General features: G+C 41.8%; 1 protein-coding gene across 11 annotated transcripts in view; it reads left to right on the top strand.

The window, feature by feature from the left end:
* The window catches only part of LOC108923165 (homeobox-containing protein 1-like), a 29,291-nt gene that overhangs the window by 2,460 nt on the left and 5,823 nt on the right, over positions 1–21,008 (top strand). For 3 of the 11 annotated variants that reach the window (XR_003798198.1, XM_029258602.1, XM_029258607.1), the window contains exons 3-10: positions 12,130–12,725; positions 14,738–14,823; positions 16,649–16,759; positions 17,731–17,884; positions 18,525–18,607; positions 19,304–19,399; positions 19,962–20,056; positions 20,540–20,623. Coding sequence is in view for 10 of the 11 variants with exons in the window: in XM_029258602.1 (XP_029114435.1) it covers positions 12,133–12,725; positions 14,738–14,823; positions 16,649–16,759; positions 17,731–17,884; positions 18,525–18,607; positions 19,304–19,399; positions 19,962–20,056; positions 20,540–20,623 (1,302 nt within the window). In the remaining variant the exon portion in view is untranslated. Of the gene's footprint in view, positions 1–5,316; positions 5,383–12,129; positions 12,726–14,737; positions 14,824–16,648; positions 16,760–17,730; positions 17,885–18,524; positions 18,608–19,303; positions 19,400–19,961; positions 20,057–20,539; positions 20,624–21,008 lie in introns of those variants that run through there. The other 8 variants (XM_029258608.1, XM_029258609.1, XM_029258603.1 and 5 more) reach the window with 7 other exon arrangements.

The following is a 21,008-nucleotide window of genomic DNA, read 5'->3' as shown; positions in this document are numbered from 1 at the left end:
CCCGGAGTATCCATCGTAAGACAGACAACATCTCTTCAAGCCCTTGATGACAGCTATTAGTCTGCCTTACTGTATATACACGCCTGGCTCTTAACCCAGTGCTCTGCATGGCTTCCTATCTATTAACAGCTGGTGAAATGTCAAACGTCTAAAACCAAGTGCGCAACATAAGACCATCCCAGCACAGAAATGAAGAAAAGATGTCACTTGTCGCCATTATGTACATTAAGAGTGCAGTGCTTAGTGGAGCTGTTAGGTGGCAGGTAGTTGAGGGACAAGTACTATGGCTATGGAGGGGTTTTAGTAACACCATCTGCCTCAGAAGAAATTGCAGCTAAAGTTACTGACACCTGTGTGTGTACACGTTCCTTAAAGTACAGCATACTGTACTTCCTTTTTTGTTTAAAAAAAAAAAAAGTTCATATATAAAATCACGGCAGAAACGGTGCAGTCCTTTTAAATCTGTGCTGCACTTTATTGCAGTTGTGAACACCAAAACTTTCTCTTATGTCTGTGCCTTCAATTAAATACAGTTAATTGAACATTTGAATACATTCTGCCTTTTGATACAATTTTTAACCTTTTTTTAAGAGTATCCCAGTTAATTTATAGCTAACTGACCATTTTGTGATAGATGATACTTGCTCTTAAATGTATTAAAGGGCATTAACTGAATAAATAGTTACCATGTAAATGCAACACACAAAACATTTCTAATTAATGTTTTAAATTGTAAATTGAAATACTGTTTTTTGACCTTCACATTTTACAGTTATATTTACATATGTTTTAGGTTGTTGGATAACAGTTAGTTTTTGGAGCTGCTGCCTTTGGACACAAAGTTCACAGATTTGAATCCCTCCTTTAATAGACTTAAATACCCTTTAGCAAGGTATCTATCCTAAGTTGCTCTTGTAAAATGACCCAGCTGTATAAATGAGTGAATAATTGTAAGTAGCTTAACGTTGTAAGTCACGTTGGAGAAAAGTTTCAGGTAAATGGGGGAAAAAATATAAATGTAGTTTAAGCCTCTTATTCTTGGAGTTCTCACTTATCGAAGCTATAGGGCACTCATTGATTAATTGGAATAGTTAACTTGGTCATTACGAAGCAAAAACCTTATCTGACACTTTAATTGAGCAACTTCTTTTAATCCATTTAGGCAGGTTAGTTTTTATTGTAGAGCAATCTTGAGTTGGACTTGAAGCAGTTATCTCTAGGTTATTTGTCTGTCTTCCTAATAACTACATGTTCAGCTGTTGTATGGGGAGAGAAAGGCTTTATTATTATTAATAATAAATTTGTAAAAATGAAAACAATATTGACTAAAATAGTGAAAATGGTTGCCAGTTCCTCTCATTTTACTGCTGGTTGGTTGCTGGTATTTTCAGAGCAATAGTAGAGAATTCTACTTGTGATAGCAGAGCTTAATTGTTGAAACATTTGAAAGAGTTTTGCACCTTATATTTTTATTTGTTAAATGGGCGGTGAGACATGTGGGTTTTATGTCACCATGCTTGACGATTCCTTCTGAGTCCTGTAAGCATATCCAGTGCTTTGTCTGGTACTATTGGCATTTTGGCTTGTGCTTTTTTTTTTTTGAGCTTTTTCGTTCAGCAGCACTTTGAAGTCTATCTCCCGTTAATTCCGTGTATATTAAAAAAAAAAAAAAAAATGCTTTCCATGAGCATAAAAGTGCAGAAAGCTGTTTGTTTTCCACTTGACTATGCATTTTGTTAGTTTAAAGTCATGTGTTGCATGGCTTGAGAGTTCTAGCTTAAAAAAAAAAAAAAAAAAAAACATTCTAGAGGATTTGTTAGAAGTTTTTTTTTTTTTTTTTTTTTTTTTTTCTTTTCTTTTCCCCCCCTTTAATTTTTGGGACTGCTGAAGATTATGATATGGGTGTGTTGTGTGAAAATTGAATATATTGCCTTGTTGCAAACCGTGACTGGAATTCCTTTAGACGTTATTAGTTTTGCAGTTATGCATTAGGACATTTGCTCATCAGTCATGATGACTTTGGCAGCTACAAAGCTTTAATGTAAATCCAATCCAGTTCCAATCTCCACATTTATCACCTTAGTTTGCAATTTTTTTTTTTTTTTTTACCCCCCTCCCTCTAGTTTAATAATGCCTTTGACTGACCTACGCTGGTGGTGAGGCACGTTCCGGAAGAAATGTAACTTCATTTTGTTAGAAGTGCTGCTGACATTGTTTTTTTAACCTCATCAGTGGCGGGCGTGGTAGGAGAGCGCTTGTGAGCAGCAGCATGCGAGCATGAAGCGGAGCACGAATGGATGCATTTCTCTAAACCATATTATGGCATATAGAGTTTGCTGCCATGTTGTGTAAGCACCCTATCGCTGCATTAATCAGGCTTAGTGGAACACTCAGAATGCATCTTGAGCAGCTTTTTTAGTAACACTTTTTTTGTGTACTGCGTCCTGTTCTCGAGCAAGCATGCCAATGCGCCAGACTTTGTCTGCTGTATTATATTACCCTCCAGACAGCAGTTACCAGCATCTGATGCGCTCAGCATTGGTCTGTGGTCCGGCTGAGATTCGCAAAGTTGTGGCTCAAGTCAGAAAATGAAATCTGCGGGGACTATCGGAGAAACGCCCCTACTCTACTCAATTGTACTGTGGATGGGTAAAGAGAGCGTACGTGTATCTTGTAGTATGTTAGGGAATGTAACAGTGTTCACGTCTGTGGTACTGCATGTATCCATGTAACGTTAAAGGCGTTAGCCTTCACTTTTACGCATTTAGCTCGAAGATTTACTGGATTAGTTCAGGGTAGGTGCGCTGCTTAGGTGTGTGACAGCAATCACCATGCCAGGACTTAAGATATCAGTGTTCAGGTTTACAGGTGTGTCCCTTTAACTGCTGTGGTATTTGCCCTTCTGAACATGGGTACAGTGAGTTTACACATTATTAGGATGTTTATGTAATGCACAATTTTTTTTCCGCATATCTTTGCTGTTCTGTTTTCCTGGCGTCTTCGTTTTCCGTTATGCTTCTCTACATCTGAAGACTAAATCCTATGCCTTATGTCACCCTGCACAGAATGGTGAAAATTCAAAATACCCCTTTAAACACACTTGTCATACATATACTGTGTAATTAAGACAGTTTGTACCATTCGCCATGGTATAAGGACTCCATTCCTGGGTGTTTGAGCTTTGTTATTTGTAAGTGCAAGAAACTGAATGAACTGCTCAGATTAGTGTTTAGAATTTGTCCCAGTGGATTACCACAGTTGTGAGTATGGCTCAGATCGGTAACTAGTCCCAGCAGATGCACGTAGACGGTTTTGGGCATGGCTTGGATTGGTAACTAGTCCCAGTGGTTGAATACATTGGCAGCTGTGAGTATGACTCACCGATTGGTAACTAGTCCCAGTGGATGAACAGAACAAACAGATGTGCAGTCAGGCTCAGGGTACTGGGAGTGGACATCATCTCATTTAAACTTTTAACAAAATGCTGCATTGTGTTCTGTGCACATTCTTCGTTTCATTGTTGCGGTAAAGTTTGGAAATTGTTTGAAGCAACAGTCATTTTAACTATAATCTACTTCACAAAGTGTAGTGGAACATGCTTACTCACTCATTTTTCTAACACTTTTACATTGTAGTCGAAGTTCTCCCTCTGGTTTTTCATAAATTGTGTCCGTATTTCCTTGTGTTCCCACTTTGACATAACTTTGAATGTGTTTGCTACACCCGCACAGTCCTTAAACCACCTCTAAATAAACTTAAGAATTAGCCAATTACTCGTTTATTATGTAAGCAACACTGTGGAAGTGGCAGTCCCAATCAGACATTCCAGAACACTGAGTTTCAGTATGCAGACTTGAACAACTTTTTTGGTTTTGGTTAAATCATATTAAAAATAAGGTGCTGATATGATACCCATGGTCAATTTTTTTCCCCACGTATGCAGAGCTTTACATCCTCAAATTGGCACGATTTTGAAACTCACAAGGAGGCCCACAGTCATATACAAAATGCCTCGCTACTTTACCGCTGTGTAAAGACTTATAAACAAACTGACCAGCTGCTGTCTGCAGAATGCAGGCCTGTCGTTTTCTATAAGACTGTTGGCACTGCGTGGAAAATATAGAGGCCATGAATAACCGAGGGACCTGGGGGCACAATCAAAAAGCAATTCTGTGCTGTCTTCCCAAGCTTTGTGTTGGAAAAATGCTCAAGGATGGGTTTTGCCCTAGATTAAGCAAGTATTATTTTAATGCCAATGTGGCCCTTTTGATTGAGGCGTGGAAATTTCCTGGATTCCTTTGGATCTTTATCACAGTTTTATTCTCCTCTAGAGAAAATAAGGCAATGTTGTAATACACAGCTAAGGCTGGCAGTGGTTGTTGTGGCTGTTATGTAGCATATTGCATCAAGTTTGGACTTTTTCCACAGGCCTTCATCCTAGTTCTTCTAGTATTTACCTATGTTAGAACTAATAGGTGGTGCTGGTGCCTTGCGGCACTTGGGTTCGTACATGAATTTGAATCAGGATCAGTCTATAGCATTTGCATGCTGTTCACATGTTCTTGTGCGTTTCCTCCATTTCCTCCGGTTTCCCCGTAAAATCCAAATATGTGTTTCAGGTGAATCTTTTTTAATCTAAATTGCCTGCAGAGAGTGAGTATGAGTGTGTGAGAGATTTCCCTGTCATGGTCTGGCATCCCATCCAAGGTGTACCCAGGGTCATGCCTTCTCTTTGCAGGTTAGGGTCCAGATCACATATTTATGTTTTCATGAGATTTTAAACAGCCCAGTCATATTCCAGCTTGTTTTGTAAGAAAATATTTTGTTGCTTGGTAATGCAGGTGAGCTCTCTTTACCAACAGGTGATATCTTGTAGAAATGACATATTGGGGGAATCAGTTGTAGTTGTGCCTGTACACATGGTTACTGTATGTTACTTTCCTCTAGATTTACAGTAAGTTCCAACATAAACACCTTCAGTGATGGCAAACATCTGTATCGCAACTTAAATCATGCGTGGTCTGTTGAGAATTTGGATCAGATGCCCGTAGATATCGGTGCTTACACATGGAATCTGTTTGCTACTGTAGTGCCCATGTGAGAGCTGTGTCCTGATTTACTGTCAGTTTTTAAAAGTAGCCTTTTGATTTATTACTTGATGTCATGGAAGGTCAAGCAAATGTGAGTGAGCAACACAATTGTGTAATTGTTGTATGTCGTGCTTAAGTGATTTAGTTATTTTAACTCTTTCTAGGTTACCTGATGTGAAGTTTACACTGTTTGCATGGAAAAACTACAGGTCACACACCTTTTGGCGGTTAAATCAAGAAATACAAGCAGCTTTGAGTGAGAGGAATATATACTGTATCTGTGCATTTGAATGTAAGTCCCAACTATTTTTACCTTGGGGTTTGATTTTGTAATATATTTTCATGCCATGTGCAGGAGATTAACCATGACGCATCTCTGTGTATCCAGGAGGTGGCATGAAAAAGGGTGAGTGTCAGTCGCCATCGAGATGCCACCTGCTGGGCCAGTGGTACAGTGTGTAGGGACTCTGCCTTACTCTCGAAAGGTGCAGGTCTGAATTCCATACTCCCTCCGTACTACCTTTGATCAAGGTACTTGCCTTGAATTACTCTGTAAAAGTAACCCTGTTAGGGGGGCACGGTGGCGCAGCGGGTTTGGCCAGGTCCTGCTTTCTGGTGGGTCTGGGGTTCGAGTCCTGCTTGGGGTGCCTTGTGATGGACTGGCATCCCATCCTGGCTGTATCCCCTCCCCCACCAGCCTTACGCCTTGTGCTGCCGGGTTAGGCTCTGGCTCCCCGTGACCCTGCATGGGACAAGTGGTTTCAGATGGTGTGTGTGTGTGTGTGTGTGTGTGTGTGTGTGTGTGTGTGTGTGTGTGTGTGTAAAACGCTGTTGTATAAAATGGTGAATAATTGTAAGTGGCTGGACAGACAAAGCTAACATTGCAAATCACATTAGAGAAAGGATCAGTTAAATGAATGAAATACTCGTAATCAATCATGGAGTAGGAACAGGGCTGAGACCATTTCGTCCAAATGCAGCTGCACGCGCAGCGCCCCAGCACACCCAGAAGCAGCAATGACTCCGTCCTTATGCTCACGTCCCCTCGTCACCCTCTTGATGTCTGACATTGTACTTCCTTTGGAGTCATCCGCACGTGTAATCTTCCCTCTGCAGCTGCCTTATGGGCTCACACTCCCCCCAGCTTTTCATCTCCACTTCACAGCTGCCCCCCCTCCCACACACACACTCCCTCCGCCTTGACAGGAGGCAAGCTGTGAACCCATATACCATCAGTTTTCATTCTGGTGGCTTCATGCCACAATGGTTTATATTTCCATGCCTTTTTATATTGGTTGTATTAGCTCAGAGGAGTGAAACGCCAGCCAGAATTCAAGAATTACGTTTCCCCCCCCTTCATATGATTTTGAATTTTATTTAGCTGTTTTTCCTAATCATTGTTGTTGGTTTTTTATTTTTTTGGGGGGGGTGGGCTGCTTTTCTCCTCTGCTGTGTTCTAGTACTGAGATATTCCGATGAGAGTATATTGCTGAGCAGATGCTCTTTTACCATGGTGCTTTAGTCATTTCCTATCTTTAATGTATGCTTTCAGAAACTGAATAGGGTTAGCCATTTAAAGTAATCAAAATCAATAATAAATAATCCAGTTTTTATTTTCTGCTGTAAATCAGTTGTAAATAGACCTCCGAACAATGTTTGCTCGATTTACCTCGTCTGTGCTGAAAAAGTTTTTTTTTTTTTTTTTTTTTTGGTTATTTTAAACAAACAAATAAGGGCAAAACAGCTGAACTGAGAGTCCCTGTTGAAACAACACTGGTGTGTTGTTCTGAATTCAGTTTCCGTGCAGCAGGTATTTCAGCTGTTAGCGAGAGAAGGGAATAATTTGTCAAATGTTTGTCAGTGATGAGGCTGCATGTCAACAGTAAATTAAGCTATCAAAAATCATATTCACAGTTTAATTTTATTTCTGACGCTCTAATTAGTGGCAAAGTAGAATATTACAGCAGTGTTCTCGGGAACATTGCACGGAATGGTAAAGGCTGCCTCTGAGCCTCTGACTCGTGTGGACCGAGGTGCACAGATTTCTGCACTGCTTTCCTGGCTGTGAGCCCCCTGTACCCCCCCTCGTCCCGTCCCAACCCCCCCCTCCCACCTTCATCACCTGTTTACATCTGAGTTGTGACCCAAGGAAGTATCACTATTGCCTCTTTAGCTGTTACTGCTATACAGACCATGTAACTTAGGAGCTTTATAATGGAAAGAAAAAAGACCTCTTAGTGTTTTTATAACTTATTAAATATATCCAGTTGTGTTACTTTTGCATATTTATACATTTGTAAATATATTTGTCCAAAAGTCTTTAATATGAACTTTGGCTATAATTTATGCCATCACTGATGTATTTGTAGCCTGTTGGGATTCTTAAGGAAAGATGCGTAGTAAAAAGGAGCAGTTTAAAAAAAGGCAGTTTTTAACAGTTAAACAAGTTTCCTCAAGCCTCTGTCATGAGTCAGTCAAAATTCATAAATTTGTTCAGTTTTAATCCCTTCAGCCAAATTTGCTGATTGTACAGACAGTGTAGTACATTGTTACCACAGCGCACCATAGTGTTTAATTCTTAAGCAAATCGTGTAGGCTTTCATTCGTTTTGCATGAATCAAAATTAAATGGGTTTAGAGGCTCATTTCAGGTATAAAACTTGGGCGTGTTTTACCTCAATTTAAAATACAGCTGTCAAGCAATTTTTGTTTTTTGTTAAAAGTTAATTAACATATTACCTGATTGAGTGTATGCATTCATTTGTAATTAGTGGGTTTTGGCTCAGACACATTTAGTGTTTTTACCTTTGCTGTTGTTCTTAGTGTTGTTCTGTGCTGTCAGCATCATGAGTTGTCTGTGCTGTCATGGCAGAGTTGGTGTAAAACTCCAGAGACCATGGACTTGTCATTAGGCCTGTAGCACTTTACTACCACTTGAATTAAAAAAAAATCACTGCAAAAGTTCAGACATTTCACTAAATAAGATACTGGGAGAATTTGTTGTGTGGGGGGTGCGGTGGCGCGGTGGGTTTGACCGGGTCCTGCTCTCCGGTGGGTCTGGGGTTCGAGTCCCGCTTGGGGTGCCTTGCGACGGACTGGCGTCCTGTCCTGGGTGTGTCCCCTCCCCCTCCGGCCTTACGCCCTGAGTTGCCGGGTAGGCTCCGGTTCCCCGCGACCCCGTATGGGACAAGCTGTTCAGACAGTGTGTGTGTGTGAGAGTTTATTTTAAGTGAAAGGTGTAGAATTTGAATTAACTACTAACTATGAATATTTGTTTTTTATTGTAAAGAACTCATACACATTTAAAATCATGTGTATTTCAACTGAATTATTGTTTCACCTATATTGGTTTTGGCAGAAATGTTTCTGAAATTGAGCAGCACGGTGGTGCAGCGAGTAGCACTGCCACCTCACAGCGCCTGGGTACTGTGAGACAACACAGGCTCGATCCCCTCTCAATCTGTGTAGAGTTCGCATGTTCTCCCTGTATCTTTGTAGGTTTCCACATCCCATCCAGGATGTACTCCACTCTGCCTTGAGCCCAAAGCTTTTGGAATGAGGTCTGGATCACCATTACCCTGCTCAGTATAAGTGGTTCTTGAAATTGGATGGGTGGATGTTTCTTAAAGTACAGAAGATGTGAAGACCCATCGCCTCAATACCCCCTATTCTGTAACCTTACAGAAGTATATACACTTACTCAATTAAGGTCCTATTATATATTATGTGAATGCAATGGGGCAGTATTTTCAGTGTGGAAAAATGTGCAGTATGTGTCCAGCAGTCACTAGCTGTGCAAGTGTTGTGTGCAAAATTAGCGAAATTCCCATAGATTCATTTAAAGAGCTCCACATTTACTTTGACAGCAGCTGGTAATAGAACGAGTAACAATGAGAGACCCCATCCTGCATGGGAAAGCCTGTTTGACTCTTTCATTAACCTCATTAAAGTGTAAATATGTGCAGCGTTTTCAGCGGTCATGTTCCATCTCATTTGAAGACACGGCCCCCGATGAGTAAGTTGCTGCTCTTCCCAGTTAAGTGCATTGCATCCTTGTTGAAGTTTGTAAAGCTGAGCAAATGCTAATGTTCCTGTAACCCCTCCACGGATGATGAAATCATCACTCGCGGGTGGTGCTGACACCGTTTACCTTACATTGGTTTCGTTGTAATGTGGCTCGTGCCTCACGTCTACGAGTTGAGAGCGGTAACAGTTCGGGGAACTTGCACCGTAGCTGTCTCCCACCTACACTGCACATTATCTCATTATTTCAGTAGCACGGCCTTGGTTCTGAATCAAAAGATTAGCTTAACTTTGTTTCAGAATTTTGCCAGTGAAGCAGAAGTTCCTGCAGATTTAATCTAATGTAGGAGGGGGAGCAGAGCTTAGCCGTCATGTGTTGTTCTTTAATGAATGTGCTTCCTAGTAAAGGCCAAACAATAAGGCAATGCGTTACAGCGTTGTCGTTTTTATTTATTTACTTCCACGTGTATCTACATTCATTTGTTTATTTCAGTGCAGTAAAGTTTCCAGACTTTTTGTCTTTCCCTCATAACCACCCTATGGTGGACCAAACTTGTTCTAATTTACATTCATTCATTCATTTAGCTGACGCTTTTCTTTGAAGCGACTTACAGTGTTAAGGTACTTAATATTCCTTACTTATATATATATATATATACACACACACACACACACACACACAGCTGGGTAATTTGTCTGAAGTCTTCATTGAACATAGGTGGGCCAACAGACAAACATACATAAATGAACAACCCTGTTTCCAGATAAGCATTAAATGTTACCCCTATTTCAGATGTTAGGCAGTGGAATCGACAGCGTTCGCTGTACAAGGGAGTGATTTATATTCCAAATACACAATTTACTGATGGAAAAGAATTGATTTATAATACCTCATTTATCCGGTTGTTGCATCATAATTGAATTTGGAGTAAAACTAGTGATTATTCAGCCAAATAATGGATGTTTTTCTTCACAAATATTAACTTGGGGAAAAGAGTTTGAAAAGTAATTGCTTTCTCATTTGATTTGTTTAAGGCCTGTGTTGAAGCCTGTTGAAGTGGGCCTTTTCGTACCGCGCGTAGTGTTTACACATTGGCAAAAAAAGGCAGTTTCTTACAGAGTGGAGGTTCCTATTGTTTGATCAGTTTTGTCTATATCGTAAAGTAAAATGGCCTTCAGTCATCTTGCATGAAGGCACGTGTGTGAATACCGAGTGGCAGTAGTACCGAGGGTTTCTTCAGGCATCGACAAAGTTTTTATACTGGCCTGCTTTTTCCTGTACACAAGCGATGTCTTGCTACGGTGTGAGACTGTGTGACCAGCAAGTGCAGTCAATCTGCACTTGAGGTTCCTCTTGGCATCTGCAGGATTGCCAGCTGCAGAAAATTGCTAAACCACCCCGCTATTGTCCTACAGCATGCAGCGACTATGCGCCGTGAGTCATCCTCTGCCTCTTTACAAAAGTGGAAAAAAAAAAAATTAAAGTAGGTTGGCTCCCTCGGATGGAAATTTTTCTTGGCAGTTTTCCCTCAAGAGTCTTTTACTCACTCACCCGCTCTCTCTCTCTCTTTCTTTCTGTCCCTCCCTCCGCCCCTTATGTATAACATAAGTCTTACGCAAATTGAAAGATAAATCCATTTCGCATCTTTGCTGGCAGCTCTGCTCGTTCGTGGAGAAAGTGCTTGCTTCCCAAGGCAGCTGTAAGATGGTGTGAGTACAGGGGTACAGCCTTGTATTCGTGAGCACCCCAGTGATACGTTGGCTCTTCAGAATGCATGTCACTATTTATAAATCCATCCCACCAATAAAGCAGCAGTGCATTTTATTGTGATCTGTAATCTTTGTTTTTGTAACTGTGAACTTAGTGCTTTTACAAGCTACACTTAAGATTTCTACAGCTGTGATCATTGTTGCTATAACGGTTGGCTTTATTACTAAAGTGGCACAGGCAAGAAAGCAAATAGTTAGAATATTCTGAACACAAAAATGGATGTGCAACATCTTAAAAGACCTAAACGATCCACGTCAGACGATAGTGCAGAATGAGATTTTTTTTTCCGAGCTGTAGAGCTAGCTTAATGTTCTGCTCGTGTTTATGTTGTTCTCCACTGAGCACTTATGTTTTCTTAGCCTCATCCATCGCCCTAATGATGGCACGACCTTGTTGTATTTTAGCGGAAACAGTAGAAATGGCTGCCATGGCAACTGGCCAAGAATGACTTTCGCAGGGTAAAGATTTTCCATCTGTGGTATCGAGGAGATATTAGTTTGTTAACTGACGACTTGAATTCCAGTAATTTTAAAAAAGGTACCATTGCTGAACTGATGAAGCGGTTTAGCTGTAGTTAAGTGCAAGTGTGGATCTCTGCCTCTCACTCTGTCTAACTTAGGTGTCACCCTGGACTTGTTTTGGTAGCCTGTCGTGGACTGCATGGTTTGGAGACTCCACAAATGAAAACGCAACGGAATGATCATCTGGCCTGCTCAGGAAACAAATGTCTTCCATTTGTTTGTAGTAGAGTACCAGTAATGGCAGAAACCTGGATTGATGGCTGCTGCACCTTTGTTTTCAAGCCAGGTTTTCCTCTTGAACTTGTGGAGAGAAACTGTAGGCTTTGCTTTTATTGCTATCCATCTGCCACCAGTGATTTGCACCCTTTCTTGATTGTGACAACATACGATATCTGATAAAATATTCAAACAAATGTTTGGAACTCGGTGAGCGTTACATTGACGTAAATGAATAATTATGGCTATGCAGCAAAGGGGAACTTATGAAGATTAAAAGCTGAATGGCACTGCGGTCTCAGAGAAGCTGCCAGTGATAACCAAATATTTGCTGTTAGAGAAGGGTGGCTAAAGTCTTGGCATACACTAAACAAATCCCTAAATGCGTCGTGTTAAGCAGCAAGATATACTTAATCTTGTTTGAATGGTAAGATGATCTCCCTTCCTCATGGTCTTACTTGCTTTGTTCTCTTCCTTTAAAAAAAAAAAAAAAAAAAAAAAAAATCTCCAGAATGTCCCACTACACAGACGAGCCCCGCTTCACCATCGAGCAAATCGACCTGCTGCAGCGGCTGCGCCGCACGGGGATGACCAAGCAGGAGATCCTGCATGCGCTCGAAACGCTGGACCGGCTGGACCGCGAACATGGGGAGAAGTTTGGCAGGCGGCCCACGTATGGTGGAGGCGGGGCCAGCTCAGCTGCCAACAATGGCAACACTAGCAACGCTGCTATCACCGCCACCACATCATCCTCTTCCTCTTCCTCCACGCCCTCCAGTAACGTGGCGGCCTCCTCGTCCACCGCCACAGCGGCAACGCAGACGCAGTACCGCGGAGTCAGCATTGTTGGCAGTGGGGGGGTCGGCAGCCTCTCCCCTTCACCCAGCAACAGCTATGACACCTCACCGCCTCCTCCACATGTCCCCACCACCGTTTCTCTGGGTGTTGTGACCCAGAATGGGCGCGATGGCCTCTCTTCCATGCCCAATGGGAAGCTGTCTCCACCTCGCTACCCGGTCAACAGCACAGCAGCACCGCGAGGCTATGGCTTCGAGGCCGCTGAGGAGGACCTGGACATCGATGACAAGGTGGAGGAGCTCATGAGGTCAGTTGCTGAAACAGAGATAGAAACTGTCTACTGACTATTAATGTGTGATTTAATGTGCAGACGGTGAACATTGTCAGGTAGTAAGAGGTAGGTGACACAGTAGTTAAGGATATGAACTGTGGTAAATTTATGAACTGTCCTAATTTTGTGTAGCACTCGTAGTAGTATATCTGGATGGATTAGGCAAAAATGTAAGTCGTATTTGATGAAAGCATCAGCTAAGCAACTTCATTGTTATAAAAACAGTAATGCCTCATCATTGAACTTTTCAGCTACAAATATATTGCCCCCAGAAAACTAAAACTTTTTCATGTGCTGTTCGCTCACAAAACACACATTTTATAAGGTTGCCCTAGTAGTTCATTAACAACATATCGTGACAGGCCTTTAGGTAAAAGACACATCCTCACGAAAATTTTATTTTTAATATGCTGCATTGAGTGCCTATTGTGATTGTGGTCCCCCCCCCCCCCCCCCCCCCCCCCCTTCCCTGCTTTTAGTCTAAATATATCTTTCTTTGAAGAGGGACCACTTTTCATGAGCAATATATGTTTTTTTAAACATATCCGATCACTAACGCAGCAGTGACATATAGGAACAAAAACATTTGTTTCACCGTGCTGATTGTGTGACACCCCACACGTTGTCAAATGCTTCATCTAATAAAACACTTCTTTTCGGGACACCAGAGGGCAGTCCGTCGATGTGGCCACCCTTGCTCTCAAGTGCAGCTCGCTGTTAGTATGTCTGTTGCAGATCCCAGGCCTCCTGTAACTCTAAGAGACAGTATGTCTATTTTTTGGTTGTCTACAGATGTGACATTCTCAACATTTCAGCGTTTTTAATTTGTCAGTTTTTAAAAGTCAAAGGGTGAGCTGTGGAGTTACGGAACAAAGAGAAAGAACAAAAAAATGTATGAATGCCTTTCTTTCAAATTGTGGAGTGCAACAGTAGATGGCAAAATAATCCTAAATAATATTAAAATAATCTGATTAAACAGTAAAAAGTAATCTTGATATTTCCCTAACATAATGTTGTTTGTAAGAAGTGCATGCTGTTTTTTCAGTCTCATATAATTCCAGAGCAGAGGCTTAATATATAAGACCAGTTAAAAAGTATAGACACTGGAAACCTGGGCGATATTTGTATGGGACAAACTCAACAAAAACGCTTTTTAAAAAAAAAAAAAAAAAGTTAGAGCAAAGCAACCCACAAAAAAATGACTGAATGCCTCATGGGAGGGGGGGATATTTTCCAGGAAATGTATTTAAACTTTTGAGCAGTACTCTGTATTTAAAATGGGGAAAACAGCTAAGATTATCAACAGTGAGATTTTTCTCTCCTTGAAAAAGCAGTGGACGGTGTGTCGTAGCATCTTCTCACAAAGTCGGACTGATGTATCCTGTATCCAGTGCTTCCAGTTTGTTCTTCTCAACCTAGAGTTAATTATGTATGGAATATCGATTTGGTTATGTGAGAAACTAAAACTGATCGCGGACAAAGATGAGCCCATTTTGGCTTGATTGTTTAAACTTAATTTTGCTAATTGGAATCAATACAATTGTAAATGAGCAAGCAGGCTATTCCCCCCCCCCCCCTTTTTGTCTTTCTTTCCTCAGAATGTCATAAACTCTTTGCTGTCACAGTACAATGTAGAAGTCGTTTGTCTGCAAGAGATGTGCATGTGATCCCGATGGAGGGTGGGCAGAAATTTGCATGTCGATAGCAGATTTCTGCTTATTGGAGCAAGATAAGAATGCCGTGTGTTTTTGTTTGCACGTGCAGTTCCAATCCATTTTATTCGTGTGTTGTGTCCTTCCCGGCAGGGCTGCATCAGAGCGCTTAGCGTATGATCAAATGGAAAAAGCACAGAGGGGCACACACACTGGTCCAAGCCCTGTCACAATTGCTGTGTGATACTGACTTCTTCATAGACATCTGAAAGGGTTTTATTTTCAGTTTCTTTATCTTTGGCTGTCTTTTGATTTCATTCCTTCCTGTCCCTGCAGGAGAGACAGCAGCATCATCAAGGAGGAAATCAAAGCCTTCTTGGGCAACCGACGCATCTCCCAGGCTGTGGTGGCTCAGGTGACAGGTGTGTGTGACCCTCAGTCCTTCATTCCCTCCTCCTCCTTGCTGGGGGAAAATTCTATTTTTTCTTTGTATTTGTCCTACTTAAAGTCTTAGTAATTTGGTCCCAGCTGGAATTGGTTTTTATTTTGCTCACCAGACATCTAGGGCAGTTTACTCAGCTTACATGTTTTCACATGTAGTGACATATTTAGGTACTGGTTTCAGTGAGGTTAAGTTAGCCTTAAGGCTGCTCAGGTGAGACTGTGTACAAAATTCTGGTCATCAGCTCTGCTCCTAAATTTGCACCAAATGTGTCTGCTTTTCAAGGACATTTAATTATACTGTGTGATTTGCTCAGTCACGTTTGCTTGTCTGAGCTGTTTGACTGTTTTGCTGTGGATAGGTACATCAAGCAGTTAGTTCATTTTTAGCCTCATCCATCCACACTACAGACTTGAGAAAACCAACAGAGCCACAGGGAGCAGAAACTCCTGGATCTTAAGAAACTCTTAACAGCTGCAAAGTCTAACACTGATATTTACCTAGTATGTAGTTATGACTACATTGTCTTAATATCACGTTTATAAAAAGGAGTGCAACACCCTCATTTCTGGGGGGTGTGGTGGCGCAGCGGGTTTGACCGGTGCCTCGCTGTTGGACGGGCCTGGGGTTTGTATCCTGCTTGAGGTGTGTTGCGGTTCTGTGTTTCTTCCCTGCGTGTGCCTCCCCCAACATGCGGAAGAAGAACCTGGCAACCCACTTCCGTTCCTCCCTTGCCTTGAGAACCACACAGGTGGTCGCTGTGTGTCGGTTTGACTCAGAGGGACTGATGCCGGCAACCCCCTTTTCCATCAAAAGCGCCTTCATGTCCTCAAAATGCTGTCATAAAAGTGGGATACATACTGCGTCCAGTGGGATATGGAACCCTTCAAGAAGGAAAACTTGTAGGCTTTTGAGACATAAAGAAGCTGGAAACATCTTCCATACTCTTTTCTCTAGATGTTCCTGTACAGTTTCAGGGATTATTGGTGATCTGCTGATTGGGAAGTCCTTTAAGCACTGACCATTTTGCAAAATGGGAACATTGAGAGGAAACAGTTTGCATTAGGTCACCTAAAATAGCTTCATGTTCCAAGGCTATATGAATATTACATCATTGCTCCCGCTACATAGATCACTCTGTTACAGATCCATCACCATGTTAAGTTTGTTTAGATTCTTCTAAACAAAAACCTGTTCAAATGTTAGAAAAAATGAGGTGCATCATTAGGCCATATGTGTACAATGTTCTGCTTTTATGCATTGGTCTTTCACCAACCAAAGGATGGGGAAAGCGAGCTTTGCGAATCTCATTATGTAAATTTTTTTTTTTTTAAATGTAGACTTTTACAGGGGTGTGTGTTTGATTCTTTGGCACTTTTTAAGGTTAGTGTTTAGAGGTTTTTAGCAGCTGTTCTGTTAAGTGTTCATTAATATGTCAGTCAACCTTTGTTTCTCTTTGCAGTGCAGTTTTTCCTCACCTATCATATAATGCCACGTTTCACCATATTGTTCCACTTGATACAGGAAACCTATAGAAATTTTAATGAACTTGTAATTTGGGCTTCCATGATTTGCCCCTTATCAACGTTGTTGTCTCTTGATGATTTAGAAACAGGCACGTTGAAGTTCTGATGTCTCGAAGGCCTCTTCTATAGATGACACGCATTGGTATCTGGTATTCAGCTTGAATCACCTGAGTAGCCCACTCAAATTGTAATTCAGGTGCTTTAAAGCCAGAGTTCTTTTTGTTGAGTATTGACCTGATGTACCTTTCTCCCCCAAACCTCCCCTATTCTTGTTCCCAGGTATCAGCCAGAGTCGGATCTCCCATTGGCTGCTGCAGCAGGGCTCAGACCTTAGTGAGCAGAAGAAGAGGGCCTTCTTCCGCTGGTACCAGCTGGAGAAAACAACCCCTGGTAATGCCGGTCACCGAAATTGCTGCTTCGGACCACGGTCGCCTCTATGGATGCCCTGTGCAGCTACTCCCCTGACTAAGCCATTACTAAATCATGAAATTTCTAGCAACTGTGTACCCCCTTTTCTTTCCGTTGAGTCTCTGCTGAGCTGGAGTGAAGCCCTTTTGTTCTTCAGTGGAGGCAGAGTTCCACTTGGCCTTTAACACCAGATTCACTCTGCTCCAGAATGGTGTGGGAAAACACAATGACAGTAAGCATTGCAACAACTCAAGTTGGATGTGCTACAGCCACACATGATTGGTGTTCTGCAGAGATCTCAGATGCAGTTCATCATTTGAGAAAAGAAGTAATAATAGTCTGTGTTCATAGAACACCACATTAGTATTCATGTATTAGGGGTTTCTGACCTCTGAGGGCTTTTTACAGTATATTAAAAGATTAACGATAATAAACAGCTGAGGGAGTAATCTAAGTCAGCTCTGAATGACATGAAGTGGCACTGGAAATTACCTTTGTGTCTCTAGAACCATCACAGCCACTTCCACTTGTCCACTCTAACTCACTTCCTTGTGCTGTGCCTTGGACCAAAGTAGCTGCCCGGTCCATTATTTGCAGATAAAGTCAATGTTCCTTTTCAACACCTTGTTGATACAGAGTCATGCCCTTTGTTGGAGAATGTGATGGAATTGTGGGAGTGATCATCCCACAGCTGGACAGCACCATTCTGTCACTTTCAAGTTTAGACAAAACAGCTAAAGATATACCCTTGTACAGTGTTAAAATCAGGAATAAATTTCTTTAAATGCTTTGTGTTGACTCTGGTTCAAAGTTAAGTAGAGTAGTACATTTAATGAATCGTTTGTCATCCTTTGCATAAAATAAACATTTAACTGATCAAGTTAAATTTAAGACATTGAACACAAATTGGAATGAATTCTGATGTAGAAACACTGTCCTCTGTGTCTTCTCAGGTGCCACGTTGACCATGCGACCTGCCCCTTTGACTTTGGAGGAGGCGGAGTGGAGGCAGACCCCACCACCCATTAGTTCGACCCCAGGCAGCTTTCGCCTTCGCAGGGGCAGCCGCTTCACCTGGAGGAAAGAGTGCTTGGCTGTAATGGAGAGGTGAGGGAATACTCAGGAACATTATACACATTTTACATTGTAGGGCAGTCAGTGGAAGTTAGCCTAATTAAGCTTTTTATCGGACACAGCTGTTGGACCCTCCATAATGTTTCATCTATAGCCAAGGGGTGGGGGGAGGGGTGAAAGAGAAAAGCAGGCAAAGAATGTAAACTGAAACGTGTCATACTTGGAATGAAAAACAGAAAAGAGTCTGGTCTTACGGCTGCTCCCCCCACCCCCTTCTCATGCATCCATCAGTGGCCATGGATCCGAGCACAGTCACAACCACCCATCCTTAATAAAAGTAAATTTCAGGGGAAAACGAAAACATGGGACAGTTAGTAGCGTAGTGGTTAGAGTTACTGTCTTTCAACCTGAAGGTCGCAGGTTCGCTTCCCAAGTTTGGCTGTAGTACCCTTGAGCAAGGCACCTATTCTAAAAAATTTATCCAGTTAAAAATTACCCAGCTGTATAAATGAGTAAATAACTTTAAATACCTTAAAATTGTCAGTTGCTTTGGAGAAAGGCATGAGCTAAATGAACAAATGTAAATGTAATCTTGATCCCAGGTAGGCTTGCCAGTGGTGATGCGTTTTTCACTCGCGCTCTCTGCTCACCCCCGACTGTCACCCTCCTCCAGCTACTTCAATGAAAATCAGTATCCTGATGAGGCCAAGAGAGAGGAGATTGCCAACGCCTGCAACGCCGTCATTCAGAAACCAGGTGAGGTGGACTGCAAAGCGGGAAAAACGGAGATTTGTAGTTAAGTGTAGAAAGGCCAAAAACCTTTGAATCTGGTGAAACGATTGTGTTTCTCTGACTAATCAGAAACGCTAGAACACTGCATGTACTGTTTTCGTTCCTCTAAAACATGTATGTTTTTGTTAAAGCAGTTGCTGTAATACTGTCTTCGTTTTTGTAAATGTATACAGATGCTGCAGTTCATATTTTTCCTTGTATTCGTGCAGTGTAGCGCAGCAGTTAGTGTGAAGAAAGATTGGAATAACTTTCATTCATTTGAGCCACTGCAGAGTTTTATGAAAATGCAATTTTAAGAAAATCTGACTAAGCTGATTTCTATCCCTCAGTTGCAGGATAATAATGGTCTGCAATTGCTGACTTGCAGCTTTTATAAATAGATGTGTGTGTGTGTGTGTTGCGGTGAATATCTGTTGGCAAAATAGTGCACAGTCAGCTTCTCCTCAGGTTCTTAGATCAAGATGTAGAATGTGGTTTAGCATATGTGAGAGGTGTGTGCGAAGGTTTAAGGAGTGCGGTGGGGAATTCGTACCCCGCCAGCAGATTATTTTAACTTTCCTCACTTAAAAAGGCTTCTGGAAGCAGTGTCCCTTACAAAATGACTGCATGTCTTTGTCCGTGTGTACGTCTGACTGACTCTTGCCAACTCACCTTATCCAGGGAAGAAGCTGTCTGACCTGGAGAGAGTCACTTCCCTGAAGGTGTACAACTGGTTTGCCAACCGTCGAAAGGAGATCAAGAGAAGAGCCAATATTGGTAATGTGTCAGATTGGGGGGCTGGGGGTGCAGACGAACAGGAGTGTTGCGCTTTAGGCCAACAGACAGCAGCGCCTGGCTCTTCTTCGATTGCTTTTTGCTAACTGTCTCGTTTATAAGTTTTCCTGCTCTTCAGCATGTGCTCTTGGGAACAGTGACCTCTGTTTCAGTTCCGTAACAGTTTAACATTTTACAGATTTTTTTAAACTGTAATAGTCAGTTCTGGGTTTGGATAAAAACAGTAGCCTCAGGGCCCCTTTTGCAAATGTGTGTATTGACGTGTGCAATACTTTAAACATCTTTAGGCTTCTGTATGATGTGTTAGAGAAATGTCTGAAGCACAGAACGTTCTTCGAGGGCAGCAGACAGCCTAATAGTTAAAGGAGTGAACTCGTACGCTGAAGGTTCGTGGTTCAAGAGCTGTGCTGCACAACCTCAATTTCTCATGTATAAATAGGTGAAATGAAAGTGGGTGAAGCGATGTGAAACGGGATCTGCATTGTGTTGGCGACCTGCGAGCAGCCCCTCAGATATGTTATGGCAAGGTCTGTTTTTTTCGAAGAAGCAGCAATCCTGGAGAGCCATGGAATTGATATGCAGAGCCCAGGGGGCCACTCAAACAGCGATGACATCGATGGCAACGACTACTCCGAGCAGGTAGCTGCTGCCGCCAGGGTTGGGGTGGGGGAATCTCAAAACATCACAGCTGTGTGGAAATTTAACATCTGATGAGGGTTTCGGGGTCCAGGGTGTTTTTATTGTGTTTGTGTGCTTAAGACTGCCAAATCTCGGATAGAAGCTTAACCATTTCTCTCCAAATTTACTTTGGAGGTAAAAATCAGATGCTGGCAAATCAGAAGTTAGATGCATCAAAAAAGGCAAGTTTATGTAACTTTCTTTTCAGTCAGTGGCAGGACAGTGTGTTGAGTCTGAAGTGAATATGTGAATATGACGTTTAGAAGATGGAAACAAGGTCCTTCCCTTTTTTCCCCCCTTTTTTTTTTCTTTTTTGTATTGCAAAGGTGTGTAGGTACTGCTACGAATCATTCTATGATGACGCATCTCCTGAGAGTTGATTCCTAACAATACCGTATACCAATACTTGCAAAAAGAAAAAAGATTGTCATGACACTATTGCAGGGCTGCGATGTCAACTTTTTTGACAAGAGACCAGTGTCCCGATGCTTTGGTTTCAACCACACTGACCTGTCATCGCCCACTCAGGTACGCTAGACATACGCGTTGCCATTCATGAGCTGTCGAAGCACACTGAAATTTTCATTTCAGAAAGCTACAGACATTACTGTTTCAATTAAAAGTTTTTTTTTTTTTTTTTTTTTCTTCAGTAAAATGTGACATTTTAGAAAGTATGTGATGAAAGTTCAGAGATCAAAATTGACTACTAAATTAATTGTTTCAGCTTAATTGCAACATACCTTTGTGGGCTGTGACACCACATCATTGAGTTTCCATACCCCCTTACTTGTTTTTTTTCCTTTTTAAATACTGACCAGGCTTCCAAGTTCAGATGACAAGTCATGTTAGCACGGGGGGGAACAATGAATGAATGACCTGTGTTTAAACATATTGGAGTCTTTGCTTGGTATCA

The sequence above is a fragment of the Scleropages formosus genome, chromosome 15 (assembly GCF_900964775.1).
Source record: "Scleropages formosus chromosome 15, fSclFor1.1, whole genome shotgun sequence".
In the NCBI taxonomy this organism is placed as follows: Eukaryota; Metazoa; Chordata; class Actinopteri; order Osteoglossiformes; family Osteoglossidae; genus Scleropages; species Scleropages formosus.
Note: the sequence above shows the minus strand (reverse complement) of the source record. Positions and strands in the feature narration are given on the sequence as shown.